The 18275-nt window shown below is 44.6% G+C and overlaps 1 protein-coding gene across 10 annotated transcripts in view; it reads right to left on the bottom strand.

The window, feature by feature from the left end:
* The window catches only part of MTMR1 (myotubularin related protein 1), a 71368-nt gene extending 59189 nt beyond the window's left edge, over positions 1 to 12179 (bottom strand). For all 10 annotated transcript variants that reach the window (XR_010154668.1, XR_010154669.1, XM_063803984.1 and 7 more), the window contains exons 1-2: positions 11881 to 12179; positions 6275 to 6380 (exon numbers count right to left, since the gene is read on the bottom strand). Coding sequence is in view for 8 of the 10 variants with exons in the window: in XM_063803984.1 (XP_063660054.1) it covers positions 6275 to 6380; positions 11881 to 12023 (249 nt within the window). In the remaining 2 variants the exon portion in view is untranslated. The remainder of the gene's footprint in view (positions 1 to 6274; positions 6381 to 11880) is intronic.
* Between the last annotated feature and the right edge of the window lie 6096 nt (positions 12180 to 18275).

Raw genomic sequence — 18275 nt, 5'->3', positions numbered from 1 at the left:
TGTGCCACTTCCTTCTGACCTTCATGGTTTCTGATGAGAAATCCACTGTCATTAGAATTAATTTTCCTTATAGGTAAAGTGTTATTTCTCTTCCTACTTTCAATATTTTTTTCTTTGTTTTCAGTTTTCAGAAATTTGACTATAATGTGTCTTCGTGTGAATTTGAAGGGATTTCTCTCATTTGGGATTCACTCAGCTTCTTGAATCTGTAGGCTTATGTGTTTTGCCAAATTTGGGGAGCTTCCAGCCATTACTTCTTCAGGTGCTTTTTCAGCCCCATCCCCTCTCTCTCCTTTGGGACTTTGACGACGTCAGTGTTAGATCTTTTGTTATACTCCCACAATTCCCTGAGGCTCTGTTCATTTATCTCTGTTATTCAAATTGGGTCATTCCTATTGTTCAATTTTCAAGTTCACAGATTCTTTTTGTCTGTCCTCTCTATTATGGTGTTGAACCTATCCTTTGAGTTTATTTCATTTATTGTATTTTCTAGTTTTAAAATTTCCATCTGGTTCTTCTTTGTCTCTTACATTTCTTTGTGGAAACTTCTCTATTTTTTTTTTTCATTGTTTGTTTCAAGCATACCTGTAATTGCTTATTGAAGCAATTTTATGAGGACTTCTTTAAAATCTAACATCTCTATCATCTCAGTTTTGACATCTGTTGATTTGATTCTCTTTTTTCATTCAGTTTGAGATCTTCCTCATTCTTGGTATAACAAGTGATTTTTCATTAAAATCTGCACATTTGGGGCATTATGTTTTAAGACCCTGGATCTTATTCAAACCCTCTGTTTAAGCTGGCTTTCTCTGACACTGCTCCAACAGAAGAGGGGCACTACTTCATTACTTCTAGGTAGGGGTAGGAGTCCAGGTTCCGTACTCAGCCTCCACTGACACTGCAGAGTGGAGGGCTCCTCGTTACTGCTGAGCAAGGGTGAGAGTTCTAGCTCCCAGCTAGGCTTCCATAGAAACCTCCCTGGCTGAGAGAAAAAGGGGTGCCTCATTGTTGCCCTTGATACGGCCTCTACTGACACCACAGTAGAAGGGGCAACCTGCCTACCAATAGATGACAGTGAATCTCATGACTCTTCACTCGGTCTCCCCTGACACCACCACCACTGCAGGGAGTTGGTATGCCTCATTATAGCCTGGCAAGGGTGGAAACCAGGCTCTCCCAACTGGCTTTGTTGGTGGGGTGGGTGTGGGGTCATAATTTTTTTCTGTGGTGTTTGGCTGGAGTAGAGTAGTTAGTGTGTTTTCTTTTTGCTAGGTGCCCCTTTCCTGGTCCTCTGGCTAGACAGAGTAGGCTTTTCTTATCTGCGCCTGTTGGCATTTCTGACTCACTGGTTTCTTCAGCAATGAGTCTGGGACATACGTGGCAAAAACAAACCCAGGAAACTCACAACCATGTCATTCCTTGGGTCTTGAGGTCCCTAGCTAGTCTGCCTTTTCTACCTTTCAGAGTATTCTTATGTTTATTTTGCAGATAATGTCCAAGGTTTTTAGTTGTACTTAGTACGAAGAATAAGAGAAAATACATTTGCTCCATTTTTTCCAGAAACAGAAGTCTAAATCTTAACATTTTTAAGAAATAATTATTTCCCACAAAAACCATGATAGGATAGCACTCTTCTATCTATTACAGTGGTTACAAAACTGGAGGCCTATGGTTTTTAAAAAAAATTTAATTGCTGTTAGGTGGGCATTCTGTACTCTCCAGTTCTCTACAGCACTCCTCCATGTCTGCCTAGATTTGTGAACTGTTCCATGAAGGCATCTGAGTTTGCAAGCTCTGATTTATAAGTCACAAGGCCAGGCTATAGATTACAGAAGTAGATTTTGAAGGTTCATGCTAAAGCTTCCCTTTTCATAGACTAGGGCCCAATTTAAGAAATGTTAACCAAGACCCAGCTCAAGCATAATGAAGTCTTTCCTATACTCTGCCTTCGACTTCCCTCCAAATGTAATTACTGTACTATCCCATCTAATGATTAAACTTAGTATAAGGCCATCTCCATTTTCTCATTTTTCTTCAGAATGTTTAGAGAAGAGATATAGCTACTGTGTGTGTGTGGGTGAGGGAAGGAGAACAGAGAAGAGCTGATGATAATGATGAAGCAAGAGGAAGGAAGATGATCACATTAAAACTATAGTGTCCTAATTTTCATAAAGCTGGCCCAGATCAAATTCTTTTGAACACAATTGAATAATGTTCTAGCAAGAAAGGCATTTAGAGGTGAATAATCTAATCCAAGCCCCTTTATCCTTCCAGAAAAGGAAACTGAGCCTCAGAGACTATACAAGGTCACAAGCTAACCAATATTGTTTGTACTACTCCATCATGTTCTCTTTTCATAACCTAGTCCTACTTTCCAAACAATGGAAGCTGTGATCAATGATGTCACTTCTACTAATAGTTCCTAAAAATGTTTCCATTTGTAACTGTATTATTTCATCTAATCTACAGAAGATTACATTCAAATTTTGTTCTTAAAATTTCTGACAAATTCAAGAGAGATTTTTTACCATTTGTTAGCCTAGTAAAAATGAAAGCAATTGAGTTGGTAGTGGAGGGGGGACAAGCAAAACAAATATTTTATTACATTTTGTCTAATAGTCTTAATTAACAGGCCAATCTTCAGGATGACTCGGTATTAAATCAGGCATTTATTAATTTAGCTGCCACACAATTCAGTATAATAGCTATCTACTCTTTCAGCTGGGACAATGCTTGCCAAACTTGCCATTTCACATACCACCTCAACAAGTTTGGCTTGCTGTATCTGCCAACTGCCCATACTAATTTTATATTTATCTTTATATTGATTTAAAATCCATTCCTTTTTAATACTTTGCCTGCTCTAAGCCATAACATCTACTAAATCACAAGCCTGATGTGCTGATTTTTCTAATACACAAGAAAATAATTACATAGCTACTAAAATACGTCCATGGACATACCATCTAAACTCATGTCACGTGATACCAGCGATATTCTTACTGTACTTTAGATGAGCTGACCCTGGGCTGACTGACAATTTATGATATGAGTAAATAATAAAATAATTATTCTCCAATATCTGAGTTGCTAATTATTCAGATTCTTAGTAATATACCAGAAATGCAGGGTCCCATCACCAATTTCAACAGATAGAAACTCAGGAAGCCTAGGTTTTCAGATTTTATCATGCATAAGAAATATATGAGACACTTGTTTCCCTCCCTCAGACACTCTGATTCAGTAAATCTGGGATGGAGCCCGGGAAGCTGCATTTTTACAGGTGCTCCAGAGAATGCTGTCTTGGGAAGACCCAAGGGTCACATTTTGAAAAACAGTGGATGAGGCTGGGTATGGTGGCTCACACCTCTAATCCCAGCATTTTGGGAGGCCAAGATGGGAGGATCGCTTGAGCCCAGGAGTTCAAGACCAGCCTGGGAAACGTAGTAAGACCCCATCTCTATAAAAAAAAAAAAAAAAAGAAAGAAGAAGAAGAAAAAGAAGAAAAAAAAAGATTGAAAAGCAGTGGATGGGAATGCGGGTGGGACAAAATCTTAAAATCACTCTAGCTTTTCAATAGGATGACTTGAGTTCAAATCCCAAGTCTAACTGTATGACCCTAAGCAAGTCATTTCATCTCTCTAGGCCTCAGTTTCCTCATCCATTAAATGATGATTGTAATAATAGCTACCTCAATGGACTTTTTTAAAGAAGCAAGATCTCTCTATGTTGTCTAGGCTAGAGTGCATTGGCTTTTCACAAGTGTGACCACAGCACACTGCAGCCTTGAACTCCTGGACTCAAGTGATCCTCCCATCTTAGCCTTCCAAGTAGCTGAGACTACAGACCACCACACTCAGATTCACTAGGTTGTTTTAAGGCTTAAATGGATGACATGTCAAAAAGCATTACGAAACCCCAGAGCCTGTATGTGTTAGAGGGTTGATGATGATGATGATGATGATGATGATGACACAGAACCATTCTCGACAGCCTGTTACAACTCAGAAGACAATCAGCATTTCAAATAAGATGCCAAGCATTCTGCTCCACATAAACATCTGCTCCCATTTAATTACTGATGTTGAGTTTAATCTATAATAAATTAGCCCCCAAATTAAGTGTGTATTTCAAATAAGACATTTACACAACAGATAATTTCAAATATCAGCTGATGACTGCAACTTAAATCCTCAAGGAACTTTATCTGGCTCTTCAGGGTCAACCCCATGCAATAGCTCCCATGCCAGAGGGGTCCCAAAGGCCCATTTTGGTTACCCTGATTTTAAGAACTACTTTATAGGGAACATGTACAATTATCCTTGTGGTTTAGAAATATTTTATGTATTTATTATGTAAAAAAAAAACTCTCCTTGAAGAAAGTGTAACAACCCCTGAGTTATAAATTTAACACCAACTTTTCAGATTTGGCTGCAGGGCAAATATAACAAAGACAATTATAAAACATGCCCCCTTACAATAATTCATCAAAGACTTTAGCTATGATCTGATGTAGGAACTTAAAATTTAATTTCCAAAAGAAAGAAAGCCTTATTTTTTCTGAATACCATCTGTTCAACCATTCCAACATGAGCTAATTCAGCTACACAAAATTTGTAAATAGACTAAGATTGAAAAAACTTAGTTGCTTCATGTTAAAGTACAGATTCAGTCTGATCTATTCATGCAATGTTAGAAAGCTATGCACACAGTCGACATTCAATCTTTTATAGGACACACACAACACTACCAACTATTCAACCTTAATGAAAACATTACAGTTAACTCATAATTGTCCATAAAGAAAATCACCCCGAAGTGTGAGAGCTATTCTCTGCTAAAACGGGTTCTTAAGTCTCTCTACTCAGCGGGCAGTTTCTCAGCTAAGGTGCAGGCAATAGGGCAACTGGAACTGATGCGATCCGCAGCTGCTCAGTGACCAGCCATTCATGCATCAGTGATGCAGCAAATGCTTCTCCCACCTGGAGACAGTGTGTTTGCCCGACCAGGTTTTAAGGTCCAGGAGCCCCAGCTGCTCTTTTATGGGCAAACATGAACACCACATAGCAGGAAAAATGATTAAGAAATACATTGTCACTCTTCTAGCTGGGCAGATTATCCAATTTCTGCTAATCCACAGCTATGCCTTCCTTTGGTAGGCATAATCAACAGCATCTGCCAGTTTGGATGAGGCAAGAGACAGCACCATAGCCAAATCTCAATTAATTGGCCTCCTGAGCCTGTTTCTGCACTTGTTATTACCCTATGAGCTCTAAAGAGGAACTGAAGATAAAGCTCCTAAACAAGGAGTACCTATTAAGAATTAATTAGGATCTTTACTGTAATTCTTGATATTTGTAAGATTTGATGTCTGGCAAGGACCATGATATTGAGAGACTATTAACTAATGGTAGTCTGGGATACCAAATGCATTTTACACACACTTGTGAAAAATCAATCATCTCTTACTAGCAGGAAAAATGACTACTAATAAACAGAAACCTTAACTTAGGCAAACATCAGTACTGAAATATAAATGTGATTTCATTTAATATACCTATTAATAGTTTATTGACATTAAAACAAAGTTAGTCTTTAGCCTTAACAAAGTTGGAACAAGCGATTTTTTTGATTTGTTAATTGATTCAATATTTATTGAGCAACTGTTATGCTCCAGGATTGTGCCTGGGAAGCCAGTGGTGAGTAAAACTGCCCTAGTCTCTGCTGACAAGGAGCTTATCACTTAAATTTAGAATAAGCAGGGAATCTAACTTTTAAAAGGAACAAAAAGAGATTTTCACTTCAGTAAGGACTGAAAAATGAGGCTGCCCATACAATACTCTTTTGAGATTCTGGAAGGGTTTTTATACATTCTAGTATCACATGTTAATGCTGAATACTCACAGATAATACATAAATAAAAAAATTGTGAAGTTAGGGAAGTATTGTACATCAAGATATTTTCTGAAACTCACAATACTAACAAAGAAGCTATATGCATTTATTATTATAAAATGGAACTTGATTTTTAAAAGAATCATCGTCATCTAAAGACAGCTTCTCCTTTCAATTACAAAACTATGACTACATGTACTGGATACTGGTAAAATTTCTCTTCTACATTTCAGATCTAACTACAGAGAACCTTTCATCCTTATTCTCGAGCAAATGGCCATGTTGCATCAAAAGGCCAACAGCTCACTTGAATTAAAACTGCAAAGCTTCTTGGCTACTTAGCATACTGAAAATGAATTAAACACTCAATGTTGCTTACCTTGTAATCTCTGGACACATTTTCTGATGTCACTGAACCTGAAATCTGACTAGAAATTGTAGCAGCTATAAGCTGTTTACACCATTCAACATGTGATCCTGTGGGACTAAAAAAAATAGCATGGATTACAAAACGTTATATCATAGGATCTCAGTGAAAAAATTAGCACTGAATAGGAATATGATAACACTTCTTTTTTTAGATGAACTAACTAGACTCTTTGGTTACCTTCACATTTAATGTAAGAACTGAAATAGCGACTGACAACTAGGAAATAAGATTAGATTCCAGGTTAATTTTAAATGAATCACCCAATTTTCTCAAAAAAAGTTGAAGATTCTAGGTGTTAGTTAAGCTTACTATTCTCTACCATTTAATGGAATTTTACTCTATTAAAATTATATGGAAGCAATACTTCTTTTTTTTTTTTTTGTGAGATGGGGTCTCACTCTGTCACCCAGGCTGGAGTGCAGTGGCGCAATCTCAGCTCACTGCAACCTCCCAGGTTCAAGTGATCCTCCCACCTCAGCCTCCTATGTAGCTGGGACTACAGGCACATGCCACCAGGCCCGGCTTTTGTGTGTGTGTGTGTGTGTGTGTGCGTGTAGACAGGGTTTTGCCATGTTTCCCAGGCTAGTCTCGAATTCCTGGGCTCAAGTGATCCACCCGCCTTAGCCTCCCAAAGTGCTAGGATTACAGGCATGAGCCACCACACCCAGCCTGGAGAAATATGTGAAATATTTATCTTACAGCATAGGCTTTTCAAACATTCAATCAATTTCATGTTGGCAGTTTTAAATCTAGAAAATAGTGTACTTTTGAGTGAAGCAAAGTGACTCAGAAAAGTAAAGCTGAACATGAGATTTATAAATTACAGCCTAGAAAAATGATGTTCTCTGTGTAGTACTAACAATACCTTATACTTCTATAAGTGCTTTGACAACTTACAAATGGTTTTTATTTTTTATTTATTTTTTTTTTTGAGACAGAGTCTTGCTCTGTCACCCAGGCTGGAGTGCAGTGGCGCGATCTCGGCTCACTGCAAACTTTGCCCTTCTGGGTTCAAGCAATTCTCCTGCCTCAGCCTCCCTAGTAGCTAGGATTATTTAGGCGTGTGCCACCATGCCTGGCTAATTTTTGTATTTTTAGTAGAGACAGGTTTTCACCATGTTGGCCAGGCTGGTCTTGAACTCCTGACCTCAGGTGATCCACCCGCCTTGGCCTCCCAAAGTGCTGGGATTACAAGCACAAATGGTTTTTATTATATCAGAGCCTCACAACCATGGTGTGATGAGAAGGCAGAACAGGGACTAGCCGACTTGTCTTTGAGGAGAGAAAATCGAGGCACAGAGGTGACATGTCCTGTGAGAAAGTGGCTGTCCTCAACAGGACATGGAACAAGCAATAGCGACTGACTCACTGCACTGAAGCCAGCAGCACAGATGCGAGCCAACCGCTTTACATGAAAACACAGCAATGCAAAGAAAATGTCATCTTTCACTCCCACAGAGCTCTGAGGCATCAAAGCATTTTCACACACGTAGCCTTGCCCAGCCTCACAGTGACCCATTTTACAGATGAAAAAATTAAGGTCCAGTTTTGCCCAAGGTCACACGACTGGCAAGTGGTCAGGCTGTACTCACCTGACCTAAAAGACCACATAAGCCAACTAGCGCAGTAAGAGATTTAACAATTGCCCCCAGAGGCCGGGTTCCTCTCACAATTTGGCAGAACACTAAGAAATCAAGCTAGAGGGCTAAAAACACTGACAAAAGTTTACCTTGCAGGTAGCTTTCACTGTAAAGAATGTTTCAGGCCTTTAAAAAAAAAATCATATCACTAATTAAACCCACACTCACATATCTGAAGGACAGAAACACCTGGAATCCCTAGGCAATATGGAAAATGACCCAAATTTAGTAAAAGAAAGAAAACTGAAGTTCTGTGCTAGTGATCCAAATTGCAGTCTCTGATCAAAACAGACCAGAGGTTATCTGTATGGTTGAAAATACTGAATGAGCAGAAATTCCTATCACATGCCAGGAATCTATATACCACAATTTCGACCTGAGGGGGAGAAGGAGGGAAAAGGGAGAAATTTGTTTCCTTTTTAAAGGTTAAGTCACTTTCATTCCCGCGTATATCATACTTTTCTTGTCATAATGCCTTTTTCTGTCAGCACCCACCAGTTGCAAATACAGGAAGAAACTGCAGAAACCCAACTGCTGAGCATGAGTGTGACCTGCTATTACCACCTGCCTGCCCAGCATGCCTTCCCCCTTCTTCTGATAAAGACCTTCCTCTTTACTTTGGGAACTGCCCTTCCCCACAACACAGGCTTCTGTGGGGGAAAGCGGAGAAGAAGGTTGACCCCTTCCTCCACCTGCTCCCACTTGTAGGTGAGTTACCTAGGACCAGCCAATCCCAGACTTTTCCCCTTGGATCCTGAAATACATGGATCTGTATCCAGAGCTGCTGGAGGCCACTCCCCACCCCACCCCACCCCTACCATCTTAAGGAACTCACAGCGATTAAAAAGTGAGGGGAAAAAAACGAGAGAGGGAGAGAGAGATGGGGAGTCCCGACAACACTGTTTGCAATCCTGACCTCAACTGTGCCTGTGGCCATCTCTCCTCCTGTCTGGAGCAGTTCTGTGAGCCAGGGCATCTCATTTGCCTTAAGCTAGATTGAACTGTGGTTTCTGTCACCTGCAACCAGAAGCATCCTGGCCAATGTAGTTACACACAGTGAAGCACAGTGGGTTAGCAGACAGGAGGCCTGGACATGAGTCCTGCTTCTGTCACCAGCTAACTCCATGATCTTTGGCAAGACACATCCTCTTACAGGACCACAGCTTCCTCATTATTAATTACAGTATTCAGAAGAGAAGTGAAGGCCCCATAGTCCCAGGGACATGGCCAAGTCCCACCCATAGAGCCAGGTTCCATTCTAGAGGTCACTCTTCAAAGATAAGTGTGAATCTGAGCTTGTTGAGCTGACAGAACTGAGAAAGGAGGCCATGATTCCTCCCCCATCCCTTCTCTGTAGTCTGTGCAATTGCCCTCTATACTCCTGGTGTCAATAACTACTTACAGGCTGGAGGCTCCCAGCTCTGTTTCTCCAACCTGGACTCTCCTGATCTCAATGCTGATGTTCCTACAAGACCTGTCCACTAGTCTGGCCCAGAGACGCTGCCAATTCAACCTGTCTAAACCAGCATCAGCCGCTCAGCCCCGCAACCTACTCCGCTCCTGTGTTTCCTAACTCAGGGCGCAGCACAGCCAGTTATCCGGCCCCCACACGCTAGAAAGCTGAGGTTTGCCTTGGAGTCCACCCAGCACTCTCCCCTCACATCTGAATGCTCACCATGTCGGGTCACTCTTACCTGGTAAGCATCTTGAAAATCCACCCAGCCCTATTCCTAGCCCAATTCCCTTTTCCAGACCTCCATCATTCTTCTGTGAATTCCACCTGCCTCATGAATTTAAGCCTCATCTATAAGCCCATGACTCCCCAGTTTGAATCTCCAGCCCAGACAACCCTGAACTCCAGGCTCAGATAGACCAACTATATCTTTGACATCTATTCTGGGACATATAATTGGCATCTCAAAATTGATATGTCCAGAGCGAAGAGCCTGCTATTTTCTAACCCTGCTCCACCTTAGAAAGACTTCTCCATCTCAGCAACACAATTTTCCCACAAGCTAAAATTTTGGAATTCTCCCAGATTCTTCTCTCATACCAACCAACCAATCTTCAGCAAACCCCATTGGCTCTACCCTGCAGGTCTTCGAATTACATCTAGAATCTGACCACTTCTCCCCTCCTCCGCTCCACTCTGGCCTGAGCCACCATCTCACTTGGCTTACTACAATAGCCTCCTACTGACAGTCTCTGCTTCAACTCCTTCCCCTTTCACTCTATTGTCCACATAGCACCATGGAGAGCCTACTGAAATCTACAACAGATGATGTCACTCCTCTGCACAAAGTCCCCAGTGGCTCCCCATGGCCTCTGAGGCTCTCCACCATCTGGCTCTGTGACTTCTCTAACGTCATCCCTTACTTGTCTCTCCCTAGCTCCCTCCCTGCTAGTGACACCTAGTCTCCTCGCTGATCTAGGAACACTTGGCTCACATTCACCTCAGGGGCTTTGCACAGGCCTCTGACTAGAATACTATCACCCCCAGGTATCTGTATGGCTGGATCCCTCGCCTCTTTGGGGGCATTACTCAAATGTCAGCTTTCTCAGGCTTTCCCTGATCATCAAAATCTCTGAAGGAAACCAGAAGATGAGGCATATTTGGGGGTGACACATTCTGGTCTCCTTTGGCTTCTTAAATGATTCTGATGCATGCCCATCCTGAGTACTTCTGTGTTCGCCTCTACCACCTATCTCATTTATCACATTCGATTTCCACTGTTGGTTGGTTTGTATTCTCCACTAGATGGTAAGCCTAGCAAAATGGTAAGGCAGCAAAAGCCGTGTTGTGCTATTCTCTGAATCGCCCAGACCTCGTGTGTGGTTGAAAATTTGCAGATGAGTGAAGTCCTCACCATTTCAAGTGCTGTCTTAGCTGTGACTGGTTTTCAGTGACACTAACCACTTGGGTGATTAATTTATTAAAATATATTGTAATTACACTGAGGTAGAAACAAAAGTGAAGGGAATGTTTCTTGTTTCTGTGCTTTTGGAAACTCCCAAAAGTTTGGCACAATGGGATGACCAAGACAGGCAGGAATGGGCATGTAAAACTGACTGAGCTACATTCCAACAGTGCATGCTGCCTGAGTGCACTCTGGTGTCAGGGAAATGGCCAAGTTGTGGGAAAACTGGATGTTCCGGGTTACACGATAGGCCATCTCTTGTCGTCGGAGGAGGCGGTGGCCCCTCCCAGTTCGACACGGTCACTTTATGTTTCTAACTGATTTCTCTTAGTTCTGCAGCTGCCTCAGAAGCAGTAGGCTTGCTTGTGTGTTCATGAAAACAATAAACTGGTTCCCTCAAAGTGTGAAGAACTGAAAGTAAATGGTTCTGTTTTCTTGCCTCCTGAGCAGTTTGGACGTTTTCCATCTCAGATTTTTGCCTCGATCTGCACCAGCTCCCACGCCCGCGGGGTCCCATCTCCCCGTCCTCACTCCCAACCCCCCATCAAAGACCCTAAGCAGCCACAGCAGAATTGGGGTCTTAAAACCACACGAGGCAAGGTGATGCTAAAAGAGGAGAGCCCGGGTGGGATCTCCCTCCCAACAGGATTGGTGGCCTGGGCAGGGGCAGCCAAGCGATCGCCAAGGGCAGCAGGTGGCGGCGCGGGAAGTGGTTTGACAGCTGCGAAGCCCCTCCCGGGGTTCCAGGAGCTGGGGCTCTCGGGGCGGAAGTGAGCCAGGTGCGCAGCCCGCAGCAGGTCCGAGGGCAGCAGCCCCCGGATGGGGCGCTGAGGTTTCCGGGGGTGGGGGGGAGGAGGGGCCAGAGGGGATGAAGAGGGGCCGCCCACCCCGCCACCGCCAGGCCCTGCGCAGCGCGCGGGGAGGGGGCGGGCGGGCCTCGCGCGGGGCCCTCGGGAGTCGGGGCGCGGGAGGCCGGGGCAGCCCGGGCCCCGCTTACCTGTCCAGGGTCTCCACGCTGGGCTGCCGGGAGCCGGCGGTGGCGCCCCCCGCGGCCCGAGGAGGCCTCCTGCCGCCCGCCGGCCCCGGGTTCGGGCCCCCGCCGCCCTCGCAGCCCGCCGCCGCCGCCGCCGGCCTGTCCATGGCGCGCCGAGTCCTGCCGCCTTGGGGAAGCCGCCGTCGGGACGGGAGCGGCGGCCGGGAAGGTTTCGCTGCTTGCCTCCTGCCGCCCGCTCTACCGCCCGCCCGCCTGCCTGCCTCAGGCGGCCGCCGCCATTAGCTGTCACCTGGCGGCCCCGCGTTACCCACAAGGCCGCGCGCGCGGGGGTCGGGGGGCGGGAGCGGGGGCGGGGAGGGCGGCGCGCGGGGCCGGCGCCGGGAACCCCCACCTCGCCCAGCCCCACCTGGGCGCTCGCCCACGGAGCCTTAGAGCGGGGATCTGGGACCTCCTGCTCCAGCGACCTGGGTGCGTACAGAGCCACTGGGGTTCGGAATCCCCAAACGGATTATGCGTAGCGTGCTTCACTCTATAGTCACACCGGGTTGACTGCAGAGACGTGGGGTGTAAAAAGAAGTTTGAAGACATTCAAGTATCAAAAATGATTTCCCCCCTCAGTTGTCCTTCCCGGAAAAGGTATAGGACAGCTCAAGCTCCCTCGGTCTTGACATCTTGAAGCAGGAGCAATTCCGTGCATTTTAGCAATTCCTCCCCACCCCATTCTTCCCTCCACTCTCCCCCTCCATACGCACCCCCCCGCCCCGCCACAAACCCACCCCCTTGCCATCTGTAGGGCAACCAAGTGTTCTGATGCCGCCCTCGGAGCTTCCGCCCATGGTTTATGTTAAGAGTAACATTTAACTTCTGTTGATTAAAAAATCACTGCTATGAAAATCAAGCCAATATCTTGGTGAGGCATTTAGGACATTTGCTTTCTGGGCTAGATTTATTTCCTTGCTCATTTTGTTTGGGTTCGAATATCCAACAGCTCATCCCCTCTCACCTCACCCCTGATTAAGTTGGGAGTGGGTGTGTGGCTCATGATTAAGCCTCTTTGCCTGTGATTGCTCTGGGTGTAGACAGGAGGCCTGCGACCCAGGTCTGGAAAAGAAGATATAAAGGGAACAATTTGCTCACTGTTAAAAGGCAGATCTGCAGACAGGGAGTTACTCATGCCCATCCCAGACCCATCCTGCCCCACCAGCTTAATAACTTCAAACTGAACTTTGAGGATATGACGCCTGAAGCCCCGACAGCCATCTTATGCACAAGAGGAGGTGAGCCTGGGGTAAGAAGATGACAGAGTGAGGAGGGCTAGGAGGAAGGAAAGGAAGATACCCAGACAATAATAGCTCCTATCTCACACTGGAGAATCACCGACTGCAGGTTGCTGGCTTTCTAAAATTATTAAATCAAATGGTTAACCCACTGTTATGGACTGAATGTTTTCATCCCCCTGAAGTCCATATGTTGAAGCCCTAATTCCCTGTGTGATGGTATTTGGAGATGGGGTCTTTGAGAGGCAATTAGGTCATGAGGGCCAAGCTCTAGTCTGATGGAACTGGTGCTTTTTAAGAAGGGTCACCAGAGAGCTTGATCTCATGCACTCACATGCACACACTGAGAAAAGGCCGTGTGAGTACACAGCAAGAAGGTGGCCATCTGCAAGCCAGGAACAGAGCCCTTACTAAGTCCCTGCTGGACACTTAATCTTGGACTTTCCAGCCTCCAGAGTTGTGAGAAAATAAATTTCTGTTGTTTAAGCCACCCAGTCTATGGTATTTTGTTTTGGCAGCCTAAGCACACTAAGACACCCACTTTTAGTTGGGTATTTTGTTACAAGTAGCTGCAAGCATCTTAGCTGTGCTGAGAATTGTCAGAAAGAAAACAGTGCAACTTTAAGCATATTTTAAGTACCATATTCTTTAAGAAACATTAGGCCAAAGAGGAATTCACTGTGACACTGTCATACTTCCAATTCAGTTAAGTACACTTAGGATTTAGAGGACAGAGATGAATCTGACATATCCCTGCCTAAGATGTTCACAATCCAGTGAAGGGGACAGACAAATTAACAATGACATTACAAGTTGGCAAGTGCTATAATGGGGACAATTGCACAGGATGTGGAACACCTACCCCAATCCATAGGAGAAGAGGAGGTCAGGAAAACTTCCCCAAAAAGGTGACATAAAACTGAATCTTTAAAGATGAGTAAATCCTTGATGAGGCAAAGGAGTCAAGTTATTCCAGGCAGAAGGCACAGTTATGGGCAAAGCTGTGGATTAGTAGGTATATTAATCTGTTTTGCTTTGCTGTAAAGGAATACCAGAGACCTGGTAATTTATAAAGAAAAGAAGTTTATTTTGGCTCACAGTTCTGAAGACCGTACAAGAAGCACTGTGCTGGCATCTGCTTCTGGTAAGGGCCTCAGCAAGCTTACAATCATGGGGGAAGGCGAAGAGGAAACAGGCATGTCAAATGGTGAGAGAAGGAGCAAGTGAAAGGTGAGGGAGGCACCAGACTCTTTCAAACGACCAGCTCTTGCATGAACTCATAGAACGAGGATTCACTCATTACCACGGGGAGGGCACAAAGCCTTTCCTGAGGGGTCCACCTTCAGGATGTTCACAATCCAGTTTGCAACCCAGACACCTCTTACTCAGCCCCAACTCCAACATTAGGGCTCACATTTCAACATGAGATTTGGACGGCACAAACATCCAAACTCTATCTGTAGGTTAAATAGCTTATTATGTGCAAGAGAATGCCAAGAAATCGAGTATTACTGGAGCATAAAGTCAGACAAGATAAGTGAGGATCTGGACTGGTGGTAGGCCAAGAAGTTTGGGCTTTGTTCTGCAGCTCACCAGATCTCAAATGTTAGTGTGCAAGAATCAGCCCCAGTCTGCATTTTCAGCAAATGCTCCCATGATTCTGATGCGGGGCTCGCTGCACTTGGAGAAATACTATTGTATAGTCCCCCATCTACGTCCATTTGATAGATTGTGCTTCCAAAGACTGCTGCAATAATATCCCCCATCCCACACACTCTTTTGCAAGGTGACCTTACCACTCATACATCAAGAGGTGGATTCTGTTTACCTTCTCCTTGAATGTGGACTGGCCCTGTAACCCCTTTGACCAATAGAATGTAGCAGAGGTGATGCTGTATAATTTCCAAGGCTAACCCTTAGGGGATTTGCAACTTCCAGTTTGGTTTCTGTGCATACTCCTTCTTGGAAGTCAGCTGCCATACTCTGAGGAAGCCCGAGCAGCCACAGGGAGAGGCCCATATGGAAGAGAACCAAAGCTCTCAGCCAATAGCCCTAGCTGAGTTCCCCAGGCAGCATGGCCAGAAGCCAGCACTAACTGCCAGCTATGTGAGTGAGGCCATTTCAAGCCTTTCAGTCATTCTGGTGGCCTAGCCAACACCACATGAAGCTGATGAATCATACAATTGACTCACAGATTTTTGAAAACTAATGAATTATGGTTTTAAGCCACTAGGTTTTGGGGTGATTTTTTGTGCAGCAATAGAGCACCCAAGCATTGCTCTTGATGAATGATCCAGAGAAGTAATCCCCTACCTGCTCAGCTCCCTTCCCCATTCAGCTGTAGGAATCCATGCACAAATCACAGCCACACTCCAAGGAGGGTACTCCACAGTAGTAGGTCAGAAGCTGTTATAATCTAAGATTTTACCCTACTAGCAAGCTGAAAATTTAGTTGATCACCACACTCTAACACTCTGAGAGAAAATATAAAGCCTCTGGATCCAAAACAAAGACAGTTTATTATTCACAGCAAAACCAGCAGCCACAGCAATATCTTGGATCTGCATCCTGAACCCCAGTCTCTACAGGGTGGCATGCTGTTCTGCAGTGCAACCTTGCCACTCTTACATTAAGAGGTGGTATCGGCTGGGCGTGGTGGCTCACGCCTGTAATCCTAGCTAGCACTTTGGGAGGCCGAGGTGGGCAGATCACCTGAGGTCAGGAGTTCAAGACCAGCCTGGCCAACGTGGCGAAAGCCCATCTCTACTAAAAATACAAAAATTAGCCGGGCGTGGTGGCACATGCCTATAATCCCAGCTACTTGGGAGGCTGAGGTAGGAGAATCGCTTGAACCCAGGAGGCAGAGGTTGCAGTGAGCTGAGATCCTGCCACTGCACTCCAGCCTGGGCGACAGTGCGAGACTCCGTCTCAAACAAAACAAAACAAAACGTAACAAAAACAGGTGGTACCTATTTCCCCTCCTTTTGAATGGGGGCTGGCCTGTAACTGCCTTTGACCAATAGGAGGCTAGATAGTATCTGCACATGTAATGGGATACACCACAGGAGAGAAAACCCCAACGCAGGAAACTCTGGCTACTAGTGACCTACCCATTCTCCCCTGCAGGGAGAGAGATTACTCGTTACCTTGGAATGAGTGATCAGATGTAAACAAATGTCCTTTGTGGAGATTTACATTTACTACCCTGGATTGGAATGTCTCCTCATACCAACTTTACTAACGTGGCTGTAAATGTATTTCCTCAGAGAACCCTGACCATGCTGAAACCGGAGATAGTCATGGTGAATTGTCTCCAAACACACACAGGCCCTACCACCCCCTTCTGCCCACATGGGGGTCTAGTCATAGTTGCTGGGCTGACTATACTGCATTCCTAGAAATCACTCTAAGAGGACAGGCACATGGTTTTTGTATGCCACCTGGAGCTGGAGTTGTGTGGTGGGAGGCAAGGTGAAGAGTGACTTCTCAGGCCCGTGGTGATGCCCACCAGGAAACAGAAAAGGCCTCCTTTGAATGCCCAGCTGCACTCTGCAGTTCCTGCTGGGGAAGTGGGAAATGTATATGAGTATGCTGCATGTTTGTGACATGTTTATGCATGTTTATGACATGTTTATGTAGAAAGTAGTAGTTTTCAAAATTACACGCATGAAAATGACTTGGGAACATCAATTAATGTGCAGATTCATGAGCTTCACCACAGAGAATCTGAAAATTTAGTAGTTAGCTAGGGTGGGTGCTAAGAATCCACGTTTGATAAAGCACCTCAAGTGATTCTGATATACATGGTTTGAGGACCACACTTTGGGAAACCCTGTTAGAGGTGACAAGGAGCCACAGCAAGATCTTGGAAAGGGGTGAACTGATCATATTTCCACTCCAGAAAGATCACCAAGATTGCATGATGGAGGATGGACTGGAGGGGCAAGAGTGGCTGTGAGAAGGTCAGTTAAGAAGTTGTTGTCATAATCAAGGAAGACCTGATGCATGAACCCTAACATTGGACAGGACTCAGTGACTGATGGAATGAATGTTGGACATGAAGTGAGGAGGGAAGGAGACGCCAACGTGGGCCAAGCCTGGCACTGAGGTTTCAGACTTGGAAAACTGGGTAAAGGAGATATTAGCCACTGATATAAGGAATCCAAGATGACAAGCAGGTGGGAGAGGTCAGTGACCAGGATGAATTCATTCTAGACATGTTGAGCTTGACCCACCCTAAGTCCAAGCCCATAAGTTGCCTTTGTGTGTATTAGAAAAAAGAAAACCCTTCCTAACAACACTGGACTTCTGTTAGTCATAAAGTTGTCATAGTATAACCAATTTTGTTAAAGCTCAACCTTTGGCTGCCATATGCCAAGAGACTGCCATAATAGACCTAGAAATCTATGTGGACCTCATTCTGAAGGATCTCTGTCTTAGTCTGTTTGTGCTGCTACAACAAAATACCACAGACTGGGTAATTTAGAAACAATAGATAACAATAGATATTTATTTCTCACAAGTTCTGGAGGCTGGGATGTGAAACATCAAACCTCTCGCTGGTCTGGGCCTGGTCTCTCTGCTTCCAAAACGATGCCTTTGTTGCTACATTCTTCAGAGAGGAGAAACGCTGTGTCCTCACATGGCAGAAGGTAAAAGGGTGAACACCTTCTGTTAAGCCCTTTTATAAGGGCACTGAATCTCATTCATGAGGACAAGCCCTCATGACTTAATCACTTCCCAGCAGGCCCCAACTCTTAACACCACCACCATGGGGATTAAGTTTCAACAAGTGAATACTGGGGACATTCAGACCATAGCAGTCCCCCTTAGATGTGGCCCCCTTGTGCACTTCACAACCTGTGCAACAATGCATAGCAGTCTTGGGGGGTACCTATGGGTATCCAAGTGGAGACGTCCAGTAGACAGTTGGAAAGGAACTCAGGAAAGAGAGGTAATAAAAAGTTGGCTAATTTTCGTAAAATTTGAGGACAGAGGAACTCTTTGTAATTTAACCTTCAGCTTCACGATTTGGAAACTACGGTTGGGATCATCACTTTCATTTCTTGAAAACAAATTAAGCAAATGAAAGTGGACCTGATCATCCCTTGTAAAATAAAT

This window comes from Pan troglodytes, chromosome X (assembly GCF_028858775.2).
Source record: "Pan troglodytes isolate AG18354 chromosome X, NHGRI_mPanTro3-v2.0_pri, whole genome shotgun sequence".
NCBI lineage: Eukaryota > Metazoa > Chordata > Mammalia > Primates > Hominidae > Pan > Pan troglodytes.
This window is presented reverse-complemented; position numbering and strand designations above follow the sequence as displayed.